Here is a 21,116-nt window from a genome sequence, read left to right as displayed (position 1 = left end):
AAATTTGGACAGGCAATAACAACACTCCATCACCAAAGAGTAGCGGTATAAACAAAGTCAGTCTGGAGCAGGTCCTGAAAGCAAAAGTGAGTTATAGGAGGCACAAACTCCCATAGTCCCTACTCATGCCACACTGCTTGCTCTCCCTCAGCTCACTTCTAGGCCCTTGTGGTGAGTTCCCAATAACCAGCTCACTGAAGAAGAAAAAACCCAGGAGCATGGTTTGCAGATGATGCTGTATGATAAGTAGGAACTAACTGGAAGTTAACAGCCCCACTTAGATGTGACCCTGATGGGAAGAAAGGAAGGGAAATTCTCCTAGGAGGCAAAACTCGGAGCTGTGCATCTGGTTGATCTCTTAATTCAGAAAGTGACCTGGCCAGGGGCACTGATAAATGCCAATTAACAGTCTTGTCAGATGGTCAGACACTGGGAAGGAACAAGATTGGAGAACTGAGCCATAACAAGGCAGCAAAATACTTAGAGAGCGCTTATTACATGTAAGGCACAGTCTAATTGCTTTGCGTACATATATATGAGGAGTAAGTGAACAGATCTCTCGGAATGGGCTGAGTGTGAGAATATTTGTGTCTCATGTGAATGCTTACAAAAGGGAGCATGATGACCCAGCCTGTGGAAATCTGTCAACCTCTTTCTCTAGACATTCCAGTGCTTGTTAGATGAGCCAGTGAACAAAACTGCCATTGTAAAAGGGATGGATGTTATGCAGGGATTTGACATGGATTTACCATCACATGGGTTGACTTGGCTACCAACACTGTTGAGTGCCCAAGTTCTCAACAGCAGAAACCCCAATATGTCACCATTTCCTGGGGAGACCAACAAATCCTTGGATGACAGAGGGATTACATTGGACCTCTTCCATCAGGGGGTGGGCATCAATTTATCCTTATGGAAATAATCAAATATTCTGGAATGGATTTGCCTTCCCTGGTGCTTTTACCAGTACCACCATCCTTGGATTTTCTAATTACTTTATACACTTTGTACATCATTGAGATATCCCATACAATATTTTTTTTCTGGTCAAGGAACACATTTCACAGTGAAAGAGGTAAGACAAATGGTCTAACGACGATGGACAATCACCCATAAGCAACCGCCTTTGCAGAAGGGTGGGATGGCCTATGGAAGATTTAGTTCTGGTGACAGTTAGGAAACAACACTTTGTGAGGTCTGGGGGACATCCTGCAGAATTCAGTGTATTCTGCGAATCAACGACCAATATATGATGATCTTTCTCCCATAAACAGAATACACAGGTCTAGAAACCAAAGGGTGGAAATGGGAATGGCACCTCTCATCACTTCACTTAGTGAAACAATTGCAAAACTTTGATTCACAGGAAGTTGAGACTTCCACCTGGCCATTTGGAGTTCCTCATGACATTGAACCAATAGGCAAAAAAAAGGGTGTTTACTATGTGGCTGGGATGAGTGGTCCCAACTATCAAGGGGAAATAGGGAATCTCTCTGCTACACAATGGGGTAAGGAAGAGCATGTCTGGAACTCAGGAGATTCATTGCATGACCCTAGCACTTCTATGTCCAGTGGCAAAAGGTCAACGCATATTACAGCCAGCCAATACAGGTAGGACCTCCAAGAGCTCAGATTCCACACAGTCATTGTGGAGGCAACCTCTAGGGTCTCAGGAGCATAACGCACAACTTGCAGTTCAGGATTGCTGGACCCACTGGAGCAGGGCTTAATCTACCTTCTATATATGAGTATATGAGTCCCAGGAAATCCCCTTAGTACCTTCATCCACATCATACACAGTGATGATCCAAAGATTATCCAAATGATACAATACCCATACCCTCACAGGTCATGGTGGTTCAATGTACAGTCTAGTTCATAGCTTGTAGCATATCTAGAATGGGTTGCAAGGTAGGTAGAAAAGAAAAGGACATCACCCAAAAATTCCTAGACTGGAGGCTGGAGATAGTAGGTAATAAGATTTGGGGTGATCGCCTTTTGAAGGGATGAATGGCAATTGTACATGGATTAATAGTATTATGTTGGACCAAAGCATTTTTGAAAGTGTAAGTTTGGAGAAAAATATTGTTATCCATTTTGTTTTCACAAATGGTTGGTCTCTAGTAGATATTTCTTGTTTTCTTTTCCTCCCTCCCTCCCTTCCTTTCTTTTCTTCCTCTCATTCTCCCTCCCTCTCTCTCTCTTCTTCCCCGCACCCCACTCAGCATTCATTCTACCTTGTTTTATTCAGTCCAGGTGAAATGTTGCTGTAGGGTTTCTATTCTCAATGCAGGGGTAAAGGGAAGATAGGATGGTGGGTAATCACCCCACAAGGGAGTGAAAATTGGTCCTTGTGGGGGACAAAAATCACAAAAAACTTTCACAAAAATTACAATAGTTTGTGGCCCTCTAAAGCTCAGCCCTACCTGAGGAATCTTACTCTTTAATATTTAATTTCTGTTACTGGGTTTTCTTGGGTTTCACATGAGCAACAATGAGGAAAATACACAAAATGTATGCAAGATCAACACTACAAAACCATGGCAAATAGATGGCTATGATTGGAAGACTTTCAATCTATTGCTCATTCTTGCAGAAGTGACCAGCTTGTGCCTTTTGGCTGCCATTGACTGCCTTTATGTTTGATCCTCAGTGGCTCTGTGTGTTGTTTGGGCTTTGAGAATTAAAGAAAAATGGCTTTTATTTAATTCTACAAAAGTTATTCAATCTATCATTAATTATGTCAAGTACTGAAAAGAAAAATGTTGATGATACCTGAATGAATATCCAAGAGCTAGTTAAAAGTTTTCTCATATCAAGCAACACTTAAAAGTTAAGTACACTAAAAATAATTTTTAAGAAATTTAAAACTTCATTTGTTTTACTTCTGCTGAAAAAATAAGTTTTGAATAGTATTTTAAAATTTTGATTACACTGCTAATATCATCAGTTACGTAAATTGCTAATTTACTTATGTACTCTGATACCTTACAGTGTAAATAGGTTACATTTAAAGTTGCTCAGCAAATAGTTATATGTTCATAGCTTTTACAAATTGTTAAACTTTTAAACATTTTATTTAGTCACTATAAACCCTGTATTGAATAAAATATCTTCTTATGTATAAAGTGCAAATGTACATAATTTTTAAATAGATATACAGTATATCTGTGATATTCAAATTTCATGGGGGGGTAGCAATTAGGACAAAAATGTCTAAATAGGCTTCTTGGGGGGTGATAATAAAAAATAGATAAACTGCTCTAGGGGCTTTTCCCACTCCTAGCCAAATGGAGGATATATGATACATTCTAGAATTATTTGGAATTAATGATATACTGTGGGAGTTCTTCCATTGTAGTAGTGGCCTCCAAGCTGACAAAAAACATGAACCAGGGTCTATCCCCATTTCCCCTGGCACTCCCTCTTCCTAGCTCTGGCCACTCCCCAGTTGCCTGGAACTGGACTTGAGCTCTTCCTCCCTGCCTCACATGCCTTCAGTCCTTACACTTGGGTAGTGAGAAAAAGTCCATCACTTGCCCTGTCAAAGTCTAAGCCTTGTAGGAAAGGAGAAGAGGTAGGGAGCCCTGCAAACCTAGTGGTCTGCAGAGGGAAGGTAAGTGGGAAGGTCAGAATCATGACTATGATTCACCCTTATCTCTATCAAGCACTTTGAACTCAATTTTTTTTTTGAACTCAATTTTTATTAGAATCATAGTCCCCAAGTTCCTTGCCACCCCTCACCATCACCCCCCCCATTCCATTTTCAGATGGACATCACCTGGAAGTCTGAGAGGGCCCTGGACATGGTACCCACCCACTAGAGAGCCCTTCCTAGGTCTAAGCTGCCTCTGGCCTTGTCTACCTCTCCTAGGTACTATCCACCCCGAGGGGACCATGGCCTATGGAATTAATGGAAGAATCTTTGTTTCCAGTGAAGAACAACCTCAGCAGCAAAAGCAGGTCTCAATTCATGACCACAGGCAAGGAACTACCTTGCTCCGGGTGCAGCTTTTTCTTTTTTAGATCCTGTTCCCTAAGCAGCAAACCTTGTTCCTTTACTGCTTACAGAGTCTACAGGAGGGGAAAGGCAGCTGTTACTAGAGCCTCATTGTTTGCAAGACTCTGTCCCAGATAAGGAATCTGGTAATGTGGCAATTAGATGATGAGAGCTTCCTGGAAAGAAAGGTCCAGGGAAATACTCCCCAAAACAGGGCAAAGGTGGATCTCTGATTGCCTGCAGGCCGCATGCCTTAGTGTGCACTAGAGCTGGGAGGACTACACGAAGGGACTTTGGCACTTGCCTCCATCCTTGGTGATTTCACTGTCCAAATGGATAACCCAACCAATACCCCATCTTCCCAGGCCATTGACCCCTCATGTCTAGGAACCATCACCTTCTCTCCCGTTTAACCACCTACTCCTTGGACCTTCTCATCACCCAGAGTTATCTCTGCTGTCTTCTTAAATATAGTCATCCCATTGTCTGACCATCTGACTAGTGCCTCAGTTTATCCTTCCAGTTCTCTCAACATTCCTTCCCAGACATCTAGAACATGGCACGTAGCAGGCACTTAGTATATTCACTTAATGTTCTGCCTTATTCATAGACTTCAAAGACTCCTGTCCACAAACCCCTGCACTGTCTCCCAGTCTGTCACACAATCTCCTCATCTTCCTCACCAAGCCTGCCTGGGTCCCATGGTCCATCTCTTCCACCATTCTGTGAACCTACTATGTGTCAGACACTGTGGATACAGTAACGAAGATTCAGACTCATACACTCACTGCCCTTGGTCTTGTCCTTATTCCACAACCAAACAACAGAACGAAAACCTTGGAATAAACTAACACTCATCTTGATTCCTACAAGATTACTGAGCACCTTGCCACGGGGAAGGGGTCTCCCAAAAACCATGGGCTCCATGCTCTACTGGGGCCTCTCCACTGCCTAACATCCTTCCACAGTCCCCTCTCCAAGTCCCTTCTGTACAGTCCCTTCCCACAGGTCCTCCCCACCCACCTCCTCAGGGACTGGGCTGCACGAGTCAGCCTTCAACACCTCCCTGTCTTTTGGCTCCTGCCTGCTCAAGTCTCTCTCTCTTTTCCCAAGAAAATCCCTACTTGTTCCCGTATCTCCCTTTAGCTACCTCCCTCTCCCTCCTTCTTGTCTCACCCAAATTTCTCAAAAGGAGAGTCTATACTTGATGTTCAATCTCCTCTATTTTTCTGCTCCAGACTTGCCCACCTCAGGGCTCTTCTTCAAAGTGTGTCTGTCCTCTATGCCTATAATCCCCATGACTCTTCACACCACTGCAATCCTGCCTGCTCTATAGGCTAGAGATGGGGCCCAACCTATCCTAGAGAAACATGCTAATTTTGCTCTAATTTTACTCTATTTGACAATGTCACCTAAAGCTAAGCACAGATTGAGGTGGAAACTTTCCCAATTCATTTTAAAATGTGATACCAAAATGTGACAGCCCACCAAAAAAAGCAATAAACTCAGAAATGGCAAATAGATTTAATGTAGAGTGTCAATTTCAATTGATTGATAGTGGCTGCCTAGAGTGCTGTGTTGAGTAGGTTTCTGAGGATGCACCCTGGCTCGAAGAGAAAGACTGCTGGGATTAGGAATATCTGAAAACACAAGTAAAAGAAAATCAAAAAGTCAATTGATATCCACCAAAAAAGAAGGAATAAAATGCCAAAAGTAGTGTTTTCTCACACTCTCCATGTGGTCCTCCAACCTTGGCCTTCCTATAACCACCCAGCTCCTCATCCCATTCCCATGAGGCCCGGCTTCCCCCAAGTCAAGTCTAAATAGATACCTGAAATCTCACTTGTAGGAGAAACCACAGGCACCAGAGTTGTCACTGGTGCTGGCACCAGCTCCACCAAGGCCCGCGAAGAGCCCAAACGTGAGAGTGGCTGTCAGGCTGGTGCTAGCACCAAAGCTGCCACTGGCACTGGCACCAGCGCTGGCACTACCACTCTCCTGGGCTTTGGCTTTAGCTTCAGCTCCCGTCTGGATCCGGGCTTTGGCCCAGGGTCCAATATCAGCTTCGTCCCAGTTGCAGGGCCCAGCAGCATTCTCAGAGCCGAGCCCAATGCCCATCCGAGCTCTAATCTCAGCCCTTGCCTTGGCTTCAGCTGCAGCCTCAGCCGCAGCCTTCATATCTGCTTCCACTGCCTCTCGGTACTGAGCTGCCCATTCCTTGGGATCCTTCTTTTGTACCTGAAACAGGAATAACAACCATCTGAAGGATCAGAATCTGAACACTGAGCGCCTACAAGATGCAAATTATAGTAATACAATAAATACTACTAGTAATTATACACCTAATATTCCATCCCTGCTCTGACACTTACTATCTCTGCGACCTTGGACGTAACACCTGACAACCTCTCTGAGCCTGAGTTTTCTCATCTGCAGTAAGGCAATGACATGTCAGTTGTAAGGATTAAACTATTCAGATAGAGTGTTTGCACATTAATACAGGCTTCAGAATGTTCATGCATGAGCTGCAGGTTGCTCTGCACACAGCCTACCCTAAACAGTGGCACCCCATGCTCTTGATGTGCCAGGCTTGGACAGCTCTCCAATTACCTTGCAGGCAAACTTGAGGACTTTCATCTTGCTGGTCTCATAGTAAGAGCGCAGGCCCCAGAAGAACTCATACTCAGGCGGATTGCTATTAGGGACTCTGGCATAGTCCAGGTACCTTGAAAAGAGAGGTTCAAAGCCTTTATGTCTGTAAGACCACTCGTGGCCCACTCATGCATTTAGGTGGAAAACTCCCCACTAAATACTGCAGCTTTTCTTCCAATATTCAGCCCTATCTCACTGGTCCTGCCCAGCAGCCACGTGGAGGTGCAGGGGGCACGTGTAGGGTATTTGTTCATAGGAAGGCCACGAGTTTTGTGCCCCTTGTCACAATAACCCAGGTTCCTGTTGGGTGTGTTGTAAACAGAGGAGCTATTTCTTCAGGCCCCCTGCTCTGAGCACACCTCACCATGGGGCTCGTCCATGGCCTGGCTGAACCCTGGGACAGTCCACCCTAGGAAATGACTGTACAGGAAGAAACAGTCAACCAAGAGCAGTGGACTCCATGCATACTCTCGACCATTTGTATGTGAGCCCACAGGTGTGTGCTGGTACACCTGTATGAGTGCACACATGTTCTCCAAGGACCAAGAATAGGGTGGGCCCTGGCCAGAAAAGTCAGGAGGTCTGGGCTTCAGGTCCAAATGAATCCTTTACCAGCCAGAGCCATGCTCAGGCTTCCACTCTCTGAGCCCTAGGCTCAACTGATACAGGGGATGAGGTGACAGCAGCTATTCTGCAGGGTAGTTATGAAAATGAAATGAGATGTACTAGTCAAGACCCCAGCACAGTATGTGGCTGCTTAAAGCTACCATTCTATGGCATTTCTTTATGGAATTAATTTCTATGAAGCCCTAGCTAGCATAGTAAAAAAGAACCAAGGTATTGGGGCCAGGATCTAAATACAACTCTTCCGTTTGCTACCTGTATAATAACCCTGAGCAAATTACTTCACCTCTCTGAGCTTCAGTTTCCTCATGCGCACAATACTGGTGATGACAATCCCTCCCTTGAAGAATTGTTCCAAAGGTATATGTGAGAGTACAAGTAGGTCAGGAAATGTGTGCTTCTGTTCTCTGCCACTACCTCAGGAATAAACTACCACCTGCATACGCACACATATGCATATGCACATGCACCACAGCTTTATTACTCAGTTCTAAGACAGGCAAAATGCATGGAACACAGGAACACTAGACAGACACTTACTTCTGCTTCACAAACTCATCAGTAATGAGCTTCTTCACATCCCCAAAAAGCGAATGATGTATCCTGACAGCACAAAATGATAAAATACATACATACATACATAATTACATACATAGATAAATATAATTGGGGCTGTTGCACTTCCCAGATGTGGGCAGAGACATTTCCAACATGGAAAAGAGGCTTCCAACATAAGATGGAAGCTCCACAGAAGCCCAAGAGTCAGTGAGACAGACAGCAGAGTTTAGGACCATTTCCCCATCCACCCAGGTCAGAACCCTGGACCCTCTACCCAGTCCAGCAACCCTGCCCACTCCACCAGATCACCAGGCTGATGCAATCCTGGGACCATCTTCTCTTGCCAAAGGACAATACAGACAGCAAGCACTGACAGAGCCCAATCATACCCAGGGCGCAGCCCCAACTTGCGCAGCACCTCCCAGATGACAGCTGCAAGGGGAGGCAAAAGGAAACAGGGATAGAAAATGAACATGTGGAATTCCGACCATGACCCCCCATTCAGCTGCCAGCCCAGCCACTCACCCTCACTGGACCTATTTCCGTTCATGAAGATGATGCTAAGAAGCACCATGAGGAGACCCAGCTTTGGTGAGTCCTTGGTCCTAGGGGAATAATGGGACAGAGAGAAGGTTTACATCCAGCAGCCATCTGCAAAAAAACACACCAGCCAGCTCACTAGGCTAGCTTCTCCCAGATTCTTCACATATGAGAGAATTCTGCCCAGTCTATGCTTCAAGCTCTATGTGACCCTGGGCAAGGCACTTAGACTCTCCTATTCATAAAATGGGAAAATCACATTCTCCTCTCCCCAGGTTGCTGAGAGGATAGAACTGTACTTGTACTTGTCAACCCAGTACAACCCGGACACCCAGCCAATGTGAGTCCCTTCTTGCTCTCCCAGACCCCTCAGCTCCAAGAGAATTCTACGTAGAGCCCCACTGATGCTCCTGCCCTTCAAGCATCATGAGCCACTCATACCAGGAAGCCCTCCTGTGAGAACCATTCTACCAAGGCCAACAGGAAGAGATAAGCAATGACAGGTCTGCTTTCCTGGGAAGCTTCTGGAGAAACAAAAAGCCTGACAGTAGGAGTGCCCTGTCCCAGGCTTCTACACCCTACAGTAAATCATAATCAGGTATCACTATTGTGTGCAGGGCTCCAACTACGTGCAGGAGCTGGAATAGGGGTTTTTAGGCTCTGTCTTTCCTGACTTCCTAAGGGGATGTGGGGAGAGGACAGGGATGGAGTAGTACCATGGGCAAAAGCAGAAGCCTCCCTCCCACCCCAGCCCTTTCCCAGCTTACGTTCCCAGTATGCCTGCATCAGTGGGCTCTAAGGTGCTGAGAAGAATGTACAAGTGGTCATTCTTATCAATTTCCTTTAATTGGATCCCAAATACCTGCAGATGTGGAAAACAGCTTGTGAGATCACAGAATTCAGCTTTCTGGGCATCCCACAGTTCCCCCTGTGCCTAGGTGTGTGTGTGTGTGTGTGTGTGTGTGTGTGTGTGTGTGTGTGAGAGAGAGAGAGAGAGAGAGAGAGAGAGAGAGGGAGAGAGAGAGAGAAACATCAGTGAGATAATGCACTTAAATCACTTAGCTGAGTGGCCAGCACATGGCAAACAGGCAGCAAATGCATTATTTTTAATCAACATCATCTTTGTGATTAGTGGGAATCTAGGCAGCCAGAGAGTGGGGAATGAAAGGGAGAAAGAACATCTGAAATACATTATAGGACATGTCCAGCAGTGGACAGAAGTCAGGACTAAGCTGGGTGGCTTGGGTCCTAGCTGTGATTTTACCACTGACTTACTGTGTGACCTCAACCTAGTCTATGCCCCTTGCTAGGCCACTGTCTGCCCATCTGCACAGTGATGGGGCTGGATTAGTCTCTGTGGTACCCCCCAGTAAAGACATGTACACCTTTGTTTGATTCGAGGCTACCCCATTGCACCCATCCCCGAGGTCTGCCCCTTCACCTTCTCCAAGGAATAGCCTGCTCGTTCAATGATTTCAGGGTACACATCAGTGTATTCTTTGATGATGTCCTTCAGCATGTCTGCAAGGGGAGAGTGTTGCGAGCACCTGGGCAGAAGTGAGGCCGGGTGGCCCCCATACCCAAACTAAAGACCCTTTACCAACCATGCTGTGGGTGGCATAAACAGGTTCTGAGCTAATGAACAGAGATACTACTACTGCCAAATTAGAACTTTAGGAGGACATAAGTGGGAGCAGGAGAGCAAGAAATGCCCTCAGCACATGGGGGAGAGGGCAATGGAGAACAGAGCTGGGGGAAGGGAGGGTTAGTAGAACTCTACCTGAGCGTTTGATGGGAATCTTTGTCTGGTCTTTAACCAACAGGTACTTCACCAAATCATTGGCCTGGGAGAGGAGGAAAAGATGGAATGATCAAAACATGCTTGCAGAAGACTTGAGAGGATGGCAGAGAAGAGGGCAGGCAAAGCAGTGAATAACGCTGAGTGGAGAGGACAGGTTTCTTACCCTCCCTTGCAAAAGGGCTACATCCCGAGGTGGTGGTGTTTCAGGCTCTTGGGATGACTGGAGCTTAGCAGCTCTGCGGCGAGCCTTCCCCCTACGGGCCTTAGGTGACCTCAGAGAAAGCAAAGCTCTCCGGGCCCAAGCAGCCAACCGAGTCCTTGATGCCCTGCGGGCCCAAAAGGCTATGGGGCCCCTTGAAGCCCTGCGGGCCATTGAGGCCATTAGGGCCTTTGAGATCCTTCGGCCGCCCGTGGTTCCAGAAGCCTGACTCTGGTCACTGCTGCCATCCTCTTCCCCATTCAGATGCTTCACCTGCATCAATGAAGAGCAAGCACAACATTGCCAGATGATGCAGATGGTCCTTTTTCCCCATCTTCTCTCTTCCTGAAGTCCCCTCTAATCCCACTCTTGTAGTAACAGCCTGAGTCTTGGATTTGTCTTTCACTGTTTTCCAAGCAGGAGTTTCATCTTCCCACCAGGCCAGGAGCAACACAAGGATGGGGCCTGAGGCTTCTCCTCCTCTTGTGTGCACCACTGGCTCTGCTTATACCATCCTGGACACGACACTCCACCTCTCTGGGACTCAGCTTCCTTCTCTACAAAACTAGATTACTTTCAGGATTTAATGAGATAACCTGTGTGAATGTGCCTAGCTCAAGGCCTGACATATGGTAGCTACTATGTAAATATAAACTGCATTTCATTCAGATTGCAGCTGTTCGTATTCCTGTCTCATGTGCCCACCAGTCTGTGAGCTTTCTGAAAACAGGAATTATATCACATTTCTCTTAGTGTCCCGCCACAGCCTTGATGAGCTGAGGGAACTTTCTAAAGGTTTATAGAACCATGAACCAACTGAGAGAAACAGAAAGGCAAGGGTCTTACCTTTCGGGCTTTCTTGGCCTTGACCTTGGGCCGAGTATCCTGATTCTCCTGAGCCTGTGCAGCTGCACCCTCAGGCTCAGGTTCATCTGCCAGAGCCTGAGAGGCAGCAGCCTCAGTCTCCAGGGTCTTTGTATTGACCTTCGTATCAGCCCCACAGCTGACCTTTTTGGTCTCAGTAGCAGGCATTGTCACAGCCTGAGGGTCAGTATTCTGCACCTTGGTGTCAGCTGCCGGATTCTTCGCTTCAGCTGCCAGAACCTGGGTATCAGTCAGCTTAGCGGTAGCTGAGGCCTGAGTGGCAGATACCTCCTGAGCCTCTGTGGCCTTTGAGACCTCTGTGGTCTTTGAAACTCCTGCAGCATTTGAGACCTTCATGGCCTTTGAGACCTCTGGTGCCTTTGAGGCCTTCGGTGCCTCTGAGACCTCCAAGTTCTGGGTCACTGTCAATAGGGTCTGCATCTTCAAGCCACGGTCCTCTTCTGAAGCTTCAGCCTGCAAGAGGAAGCAGGGAAGCTCACAGACCTTCTCCCCACCCCCAACTAGGCAAATGGCCCCAAAATTCCAGGGCCTCACTTCTCTGACCTACACTAACTCCTACTTGCAGTGTGCTCTGACCACCTCAGCCCAACAAGGCCTCCCTTTCCTCTGAGCAGAAGAGGGGCGGGCCTACCCTCCCTCCCGCCTTCCTTCCTCCCTCCTTCCTTCCCTCCTCCCTCCCTCTACTTGGGGGAGGGAGGCGGCAACGAAGCAGGGAGGTAGATGGAGAAGGGCTGGGATGGGAGGGGAGGTGCCAAGAGATTTGGGGCAGCAACAGGGGCTGGAGAGCAAATGCAGCTAGGGAGAGGGCAGAAGAAGGGCTTACCTGGAAGTGGGCTGGACCCGTACCACTCTCGCTTGTGTCAGCCATGTCTCAAGTTGGCCTGGCAAGAGCTGAGCCTGAAGGAGAGAAGGCCTGGGTTAATAGGCGAGCTCACTTAACGTCCTCTCTCCCGCTCGGCCTGGAGGCTGATACCCACCTTCCCTAGGGTCCCAATCCCAAACCCTCTCCCCACCCCCCCCCAAGGCCCCCGTTCTCAAATTCAGTAATCCAGAGCGCCTAGATCTCAATTCTCTGCAGCCGTACCCTCCCCTACTCCAGGAAGATGTGCCAGCGCGGCAGCTCTGAGGACCCCGCCCCTTTTCCCAGTGCACACCCCCCCAGCCGCAAGTCGACAGTGCGCATGCGCATCCGTTGCAGGGCCCATCTCAGCCCCGCCCGCTTTCCCAGCAGAAGCTTTCTTTGATGTCCACCGTGCACATGCGCATTTGGCAGCTGGCTTGTCTCCAAACTGGCCTTTCACTACACGCCCCTTTCCAGAGATCCATAGTGCGCATGCGTAAATAGAGGCTCAGTCCAGTACCTTTTTCCTACACGCCCCTCTCCAAGTTCGTAGTACATTCGGTCCCGCCCCCTCCCCAACAAGCCTCTCTCTCAAATTGTCGCAGCGTCTGGGGGTCCAGGCCCCTCCCCTACTGACATCCAGCCCAAGTCCACTGCACCGTCCGGTCCCGCCCTTTTTCATAATACGCCCCCCTCCAAACAGGGGCCAAGCGCATCTTGGTTCCGCCCCTTCCCTAATACACCCCCCTCCTCAAATCAGTATTGAGCTAGTGATTCCATCTTGGGCCCAGCCAAACAGGGTCCTGTCCCCTCCCTTCCCGGCCGGATGGATCCGGTATGATCCGGTCCTTAGAGCAGGATTTCTCCAGATCCCAGAGGGTGGGGCCGACCCCTCCCGGGCTCGGATCCAGAGCTGGGCCCCCCTGCTCACCTCGTCCTTCTACTACTCCTGAGTGCGTCTACTCTACTCCCTCTGAGCCCCTCATAAACTCAGACTGCCCTCCCCCCTCCAGGCCGGAAGTGGTCCCGCCCCTTTCCGCCTCCCTAGGGGGCCTCCGTCCCAGCCAGTCTGCCCTTCCCCCCCCCCCCCCCCCCCCGCCCGCTCCTCATTCCTTATCCCCCACTCCGTACCACTCCGTATTCCCTCTGCCTTGTTCCCTGCTCCCTATTTCTCCATCGCCGTTCCTATTTACCCCACAGAATTCCGGATTCCCATTCCTTACATCCTCCTTCATGCTACCATTGCACCCCCTCCCCCAGTATTCCTTAACCCTTCTCTACATCCCCTGTTTTCTTCTCTTAATTTCCACTTCCTCTCAGTATTCCCCTTCCCCCTCATATTCTACATCCACCATTCAACACGCCCGGTTCCCAGTTTTTCTCCCCCTCTCCCTCAACTAGCCTCTGCTCTCCAGTCCATACAGCCTACTACTCTCTCGGTCGTCTTCGTTGCCTACATCCCACTCCGAGTAACCTCTCCCCTAGCTGCAGTGGTGCAGTAAAAATTGACCACCTGCCTGGCTCTAGGTTCGAGGGGACTGGAACCACTGTCTGGAAACCCCAATCTCAACGTCCCTCACCTTGTCCTCTAGCGAGTCCGGAATTCGTCTGCCCTCTCTCAGTCCCTCTCGAAGTCTCAGCCTTCTGGACTAGAGCTGCAGCCAGCCCAGCCCAGCCCAGCCCAGCCCCTTTCCGCAGCCCCCTGCCACCCCCCTTCTCCTTCCTCGGGGGTGGGGCAATGGGGCCCAGCTCAGGGCTGTCTGACGCCGAAGCCCATGTTTATGCCACTGTACCAGGCTTGGTCTGAAGCCATTCCAAACCAAAACCACCGCCTCAAAGCGATTCATTCATTGAATATGTTTATATATATATATATATATATATATATATTGCTTATTGCAAAAGTAACATGTTGTAGTTGTGAAATTTCAAATTATGCAGAAATATGTAACATACCAATGAAAGGCTACCCTTATCTCATGCCCCAGAAATAACCACTACTAACGTTCTGATATACATTCTTCCAGATTTGTTTCTATTTATATACTAATTATTTGGGTTTTCTCCCCACAAATGGTACACTATACCTACTGTTCTGTGACCAGGGTTTGTTTTATTTTTTCCCAGTTATATATTTTAAACAGCTTTCCATAGTGCACATTTTTCTTAACTGCTCCATAATCTTTTCTCTGTAAATGTCCCATAATGTATTTAACCAGTCCAGGATACATAGACATTTAGATTGTTTCCATTTTTTATTTACTATTACAAGCAGTGCTGACTCCATTTTGATACAAAACTTGTCAACTTTAAAAAGATACACAGAATAACATTTCCACCAGCAATGTCTCTTGCATGTTTATGTGTTGCATACACTACAAATATTTTTCATGTTATTTAGGATAATATTTGCTATACAAAAAGGATTAATTATTATGTAGTGAAATGTATCAGGTTTTCCTTTACCATGACTAGATTCTGCTTCATGCTTAGAGATGCTTTCCACACTCCTGTTATAATAATCACTGCTTTTATTCCAAGCAGTTTTATGGCTTTTTTATTTACATTTAAACGTTTGATCACTCCAACATTTATTTTGTATAAAGATTAATTATTTTCCAAAAATATAGCCTCATCCCTACACCATGTGCAAATTAATCCATCTTTTCCCCCACTGATTTGAAATGGCACCTTTACCACGTAATAAATTCACATAAGTATCAATAATTGGGTCTATTCAAGAGAACAAAATAAGATGTATAAAAAATTGAAAGTAGACAACATTATCATTAATTACAGAGTATATGAATGCAGACCTGGACAACCTGAGAGCATCAATTAATGTTGTTAGAAACCATAATAAAAGTCAACACAGTGATCAGTTATAGGATTAATATTCAATATGTTTCCTATATCAAAAGTAATTCAAATGGTTATGTCTTCTGCTTTATGAAGTCACCTTTTCCTCTATTAAGCAAATAAAATATGAATCCCTATGTTCTATGGACAATTCAACATACACATGCACACATACTTCACAGATATTCATGGTGGGCTTCTGTTCTCCTGACTTTTTCTCTAAATTGTTGCTCCCTCCAAGTTTGTGACATCAGCTCACCACTTTCTTACCTCCTAGGTTCTCTCCCCCCATCTACAGGGCTTTATTTCACACTAGACACAGCCCTTCTTTTCTTCCAGTTCTAGTACCCCAAATTCCCATCCCTTTCAAATCATGGCAAGCCTTGAATGCCAAGATAAAGACTTTGGTCTTGATCCTGATAGGTCTTGATCCTGATAACACTGAGAGATTATTGAAGGGTTCTAGGCTTGGATGCAACATAGATTTGTGTTCTAGAAAGAACACCACTCTAGCTGCCTAACCCATTAGGAGTGTGAATTAGATGTCTTCCTGGAAAAAGGGAGACTAGTCATCCAGGTAAACAATGATTGTGGTTAGGCCTAGAGTGGTAGCAGTGGAGGTCATGAGAAGTGATTGAATTCAGAAGATATTAAAGAAATAAAAAGCAAGGCTTTATGAATAATTGGATGTAGGGAAAGGGGTGAGGAGGAGGGAAGTGTCAAAGGCAACTTTTGGGAATCTAATTTGAGAGATCAAATGTGTAGATGGTAACCCCTTTCACTAACATATGGAATACTAACGGCTCTTCCCTGGGCCTGGGAAGAATAAAAACCTTAGAAGAGACGGGGCCCAGGGAAGAGCCCTGGAGGCCAACAGCAACCTCAGCATAGGTGAAGGAAAAGGAGCCCAGGAGAGAGACAGATAAGTAATGACCAAGGAGACAGAGCGAAAAGCAGGAGAAAGTAATGCCACAAAACCAAAGGAAGAGAATATTTCAAAAGGTGGGAGGGGTCAATAGTGTTGAATACTACCCAGAGGTCAAGAAAAGTCCTGAAAAATGTCTAGGGATTGTAGCAGTCAGGTAGTGGTCTGGTCTCTGGTGACCTCGGAGGGGATAGTTTCACACTTGTGGCATAGGTCGATAACTGTTTACTCCAGTATACATTCTCCTCTCCTTCCCTATTAATAGAAAATCTGATTTTTACCTGGACACATAGCCTCCTGGAATAAAGGCCATGAGGACAAGGGTCACACCCTAAGGATAGTGGAGGAGTAAACTGAGAAGAATCGGGATCTCTAACAATTTCATAGGGCCACCATACAAACTTTGGACTGCCTAACTCTGGATTTCTTTTAGGTGAGATAAATACATGTATGTCTGATTGAAACCACTGTTTGGGAGTCTATGCCATGTGGAAGTTTTATGACTGCAGTGAGTTGAGATGTGAATTGCAGGTGAGGTATTCCTGACAATGAGCATAAACTACTCTTTCAAGAAATGTCTGACTCTGATTTTGAGACTCTCCCAAAATCTAGCCCTGACTAGTTTTCCAGGCTTTTTCTTGCTATTTTTCTGAGTACTGTGTATATTCCAAACAAACACTTCACTATTACCAGATGTGCCCTGCCTTCTGTTACTTAGGAGCCATTGCTCATACGATTTCTTCCCTATGGAACGCCCTCTGTTATATCTACCCTCTGTTACAACCTCCATCATTTAAATTCCACAACATTTTAAGTCCTGGTTGTGGCCTTTGGGATCCTGGGATAACTTTAAAAGAATATAGAGTCAGATCCTTAAGAGATATTGGACTCAAGGGACTCAGGCAAAATCTCAGTCCATGTCCATCAGAGAGACATTCCCAGAGACTTTCAAAGCCAAACTTCCCCAGTGCCTCTCAATGCCAAACACCTTCATAGCATAATACCATAATCATTCATCTTATGATCTGGGGATCAGAGGACAGGATGAAACCTTAACAGGAGAAAAAAAAATAAATTCACTTACAATCTTCATCATTTGACTAGAGAGATTTCCTCCCACCTTCTCTCTTTGTAAACTCTTGGAATCTTTTGAACTTCAGCATCTGCCCATAAACTCTGATGAACCTAGGTCACTGTGTCCCAGACCGGTTTCCAGCATTCATAAATCAGCAGGAAAATACCTGAAATCATATAGATCCTACATATTAACTAGGAACAAAGATGAAAAGCTGAGTTATCACCAAGCAGCTCTGTTCAGGTGATAAGGAAAGGCAGGCTAAAGACTGCTTACTGCAGAATGTCAGGGGATGAAACTGCCTACTACCGGGACATCAAAGATTTCAGACACCTAAAGCTTACATGAGAAGCCCAGAATATCCTCACCACCAGTCCTCTCCTAACACATTTCCTTTCCCCCAAACTATATAAAAATCAGTACCTCTGAATGTTGGAAAATTCTGAAGGCTGGGAGTAAGTGTCAAAGATTTCCTTCCAAGGCTACCTATCACTTCTTTAGTCATCTAAGTTGTACAGCACAGCCTAGCAACCAACTTAATATTGGACATCAGACTTTCCTGTTCTTCACGTTTCCTAAGCCTTTCCCATCACTGGGAAAAGCTTCCTAACCAACCCTTCTCCTGGACCCCACTCCCTATCGCTGTTGGGTTCTTTCTGTTCCCAATACTCAGAGAAAGCAGCTCCCCTCCTTTCCATTTCCAGGCTCATGTGCCCTCTCCCTTGAGCTGCTGGTGAATTCTTATTGTTTTCTTCCTTTTATGTACAGGGCAATTTAATTCATTTTGTATCACTCTAAGCCCTGAGAGCTATTCTTTCCATAGCCAAAATGACTACATTTTATTAAACCAAAGGCAAATTTCCCATAGACGAGGAAACCGGCTACCCACTTTTGAACTAACACTCCTTCTCCCCTGCTCTTTGCACATTGAGTCCTTCATCAGCACATACCTGTGAGGCAGGTTCGGGCCTCATATGCAGACATTGAGCATCAACTATATATTATGCACTTCTACAGAGGTGGCTCTTTCTCTTGAAGGGCTTACATTTCTACTGTATGAGCATTAGCCTCATTTTATGGTGGACAAATTGGGGGTGAGGGAGGTAACTTGCCCATGACAGAGCAACTAATGAATGGCAGAGAGAGGACTTGAACCCAGGCCAGTATGATGCCAAATACCAGAGCCTCCACTACTATGCTCAAGTACTGCCAATGTTTTAAGTCCCATAATATCCTTTCCAACCCTCTTCATAAACATATGCAAGGCACATTACAGTGTGATTTTCCTCCGTGGAGGCAAGTCTAATTGGATATCCACATACCCATTCTGATATTGTCATAAAGTGTCATAAGATATATAACTATTTTGTTGTAAGATCAACATGAAGTTTTTAAGATCTTATTTTTATTAAAGTAATGCACATACATGGCAACAAATCAAACAGTACAGAAGGAGCACATGATAAAAACCAATGGTCCCCTGCCTTGACTCTCCCCATCTCCATCCCACCCCTTCAAAGCAACCTTTTAACAGTTCTTGGCCTTCCCTGGTGGCACAGTGGCTGGGAATCTGCCTGCCAGTGCAGGGGATGCAGGTTCGAGCCCTGGTCCGGGAGGATCCCACATGCTGTGGAGTGGCTAGGTCCATGCACCACAACTACTGAGCCCACGTGCCGCAACTACTGAAGCTCGTGCTCCTAGAGCCCGTGCTCCACTATGAGAGAAGCCATCACAATGAGAAGCCCACACACTGCAAAGAAGAGTAGCCCCTGCTCTCCGCAACTGGAGAAGGCCCGTGCACAGCAACGAAGACCCAACGCAGCCAAAACTAAATAATAAAATAAAATAAATTTATAAAAAACAAACAAAAAAAACCTAGTTCTTGCACTTAGTTCTGCTGGTGGCTCCCTTTACAACTCTAGATAACATGTATATACTTTGTCTCTTGGTTTATAAAATTTAGACAATATCCTGTTGACTCTCAAGTATGACAATGAGGGCTTTGTTTCTGTACACTGCCTCACTTTCCCTCCACTCCCCTGCAATGTTTAACGCTGATATTGCTTTGTTGTTCCTAGTTAACTTTGTAACTTGAAAAAATACATATACTCAAACCTCTATTCCTTATTCCATCCATTTTTGACAGGTAATTTTGACTACCCACTTTTTAGGACAAGGATGTTAGAGCCACCACCCTCCCTCTGCCCATTGAACGACCCACATTGTCAGTTTGATCTTTCCTTCACATTGTCTAGGTTATTAACATTTACATTCTGTTCTGCAGCCACAACCAGCTCTTCTCTGCTTTGTCTTCATGCTGACTGTAAAACCTGAAAACCAGTCATGATTTACATTATCATGACTATGTAAATATTTTTCAAAACCCAGCCAAATAGTGAGCCAGGAATACAGCTCCTTCTCTACAAGTCCTATGTCACAATCTTTCGGCCTCTCCAAAGAGAATGTTTCTACTATCAAGGTCAAAGGGAGTCCCTCTTATATTCCATCAGCTTCTTATAATCATGTTATGTTTTATTTTGCTTTGTAGTTAGACCATGATTTTTTCGAACAGGTACACACACACACACACACACACACACACACACACACACACGGATTCTCTAATAGCCTTTCTTTATTCCTTGAATTATTTGACTTTATTGTATTCATTCTTTCAACAAACATTTATTATCTACAATGTGCCAGGCACTGTTCTAGAAGCTGAGGATACAGCAGTGAAACAGATCCTTGTCCCCATGGAGGTGATATTCTAGTGAGGAAGAAAGAGAAAATGATCAGATAAATAAGTAAAATATATAACAAGTTTAAGTGTTATCAGTGCTATAGAGAAAAATAAATCAGGGTAAAAAGGATAGAGAATGCCAGTGAGAGTGGGAGGTTATTGAAGTTTTAAATAGGTTGGTCAGAGAAAGACTCACTGAAAAGGTAGCATGTGAACAAAGACTTGCATGAAGTGAGAGAGCTAGCCAAGTGGATACCTGGGGAAAGAACATTCCAAATAGAAAGAACAGTCAGTGCAAAGGCCCTAGAGCAGGACTGTGCCTGGCATTGTTTGTCTCGTGCCTGCCATTTTTGAAGAACATAAAAGTCAGTGTTGCTAGACTAGTGGAGGAAGGCAAGGAGGGAAGTAATAGAAAATGAAGTCAGATAGGTAATGGGGGCCTGATCTTATAGGGCCCTGTAAGCCAAGCCACAGCGGGATCCACAGGAGGGTTTTTAGCAGAGGTGGGAGAGTATCTGACTTGGGTTTTAAAAGGATCCCTCTGGCTGTTGTGAAAATATACTGGTGAAGGGGGCGGGGATGACAAAGTAGGAAGCTGAAGACCAGTGAGGAGGCTGTTGTAGTAATTGCTTGGGTTGGATCCACTATTACCTGGGTTCACTGTTCTGGGCACCTGTTCTGGAAATCCTTCTTCAGCTTTGGAAAATTAACTTCTAATAAGTTTTTGAGAAATTGTCCTTTATTTTTTCTGTTCTCTCTGGCTAGGACTCCTGTTATTCAGATGTTGAACCTGCTGGATTAATCTTCATCTCTTAAATTTTCTCTCCTACTTTGTGTTTCTTCATTTTTTGGCCCTGCATCCTGGGAAATTTCCTCAATTTTATTTCCCAGTCCTTCTGTTGATTTTCTTTTAATTTCAGCAACTTATTTTCCATCCCTAAGGAGTCTTTCTTTTCTCTGATTGTTCCTGTTCTGTGGCATTTATGTCTTGTTTTTTTCATGTTTTACCTTCTTGAAATTTGCTGAGGATATTATCATTTCTTTTCTGAAATTCTCTTTCCTTTCCAAAATTCCCAAATTTCTCTGGGGTCAGTTGTTCTATTTTCTTATTTTAGTCTTTTGCTTTCATGCTGCAGGTTCCCTTAATTTGCCTGAAGACCCTCAGTTATCCATCCCAGGTAAGGGAAAAGGACTGGTAGCTGATGTGGGTTTCTCTGTTGTTGTATAAGCAGAGCTGTTTTTTTCTAGCTAGGGCTCTCTCCCATGAGGAAATTCTGACAGGAAACCTTGTGTGGACTTGGGGGAGGTTGCAACTGACAGGCCATGGGTCACCAAATACAAGAATGAGGAGGCTTTGTTATTCGGTACCAAATGCCATAGGACAAGTCTGAATGTTCCCTACGCAGTTTGTAAA

At 45.6% G+C, this 21,116-nt stretch overlaps 1 protein-coding gene and 1 non-coding gene across 2 annotated transcripts; both read right to left on the bottom strand.

The window, feature by feature from the left end:
• Positions 1 to 5,505: 5,505 nt before the first annotated feature.
• Positions 5,506 to 13,739, bottom strand: MAGED2 (MAGE family member D2). The gene is made up of 13 exons (XM_065900344.1): positions 13,681 to 13,739; positions 12,083 to 12,156; positions 11,221 to 11,712; positions 10,339 to 10,647; positions 10,155 to 10,218; positions 9,816 to 9,895; positions 9,142 to 9,236; positions 8,360 to 8,439; positions 8,224 to 8,266; positions 7,817 to 7,879; positions 6,611 to 6,725; positions 5,832 to 6,238; positions 5,506 to 5,640 (listed from the first exon to the last, which is right to left on the bottom strand). The coding sequence occupies exons 2-12, from the start codon at positions 12,125 to 12,127 to the stop codon at positions 5,840 to 5,842; spliced, it is 1,785 nt and encodes a 594-aa protein (XP_065756416.1). The 5' UTR covers positions 12,128 to 12,156; positions 13,681 to 13,739; the 3' UTR covers positions 5,506 to 5,640; positions 5,832 to 5,839.
• LOC136143171 (small nucleolar RNA SNORA11) lies at positions 6,886 to 7,014 on the bottom strand. The gene has a single exon (XR_010657868.1). It is a non-coding gene; the product is annotated as a small nucleolar RNA SNORA11 (small nucleolar RNA).
• Positions 13,740 to 21,116: the final 7,377 nt, after the last annotated feature.

Source organism: Phocoena phocoena, chromosome X (genome assembly GCF_963924675.1).
Source record: "Phocoena phocoena chromosome X, mPhoPho1.1, whole genome shotgun sequence".
Classification (NCBI taxonomy): domain Eukaryota; kingdom Metazoa; phylum Chordata; class Mammalia; order Artiodactyla; family Phocoenidae; genus Phocoena; species Phocoena phocoena.
This window is presented reverse-complemented; position numbering and strand designations above follow the sequence as displayed.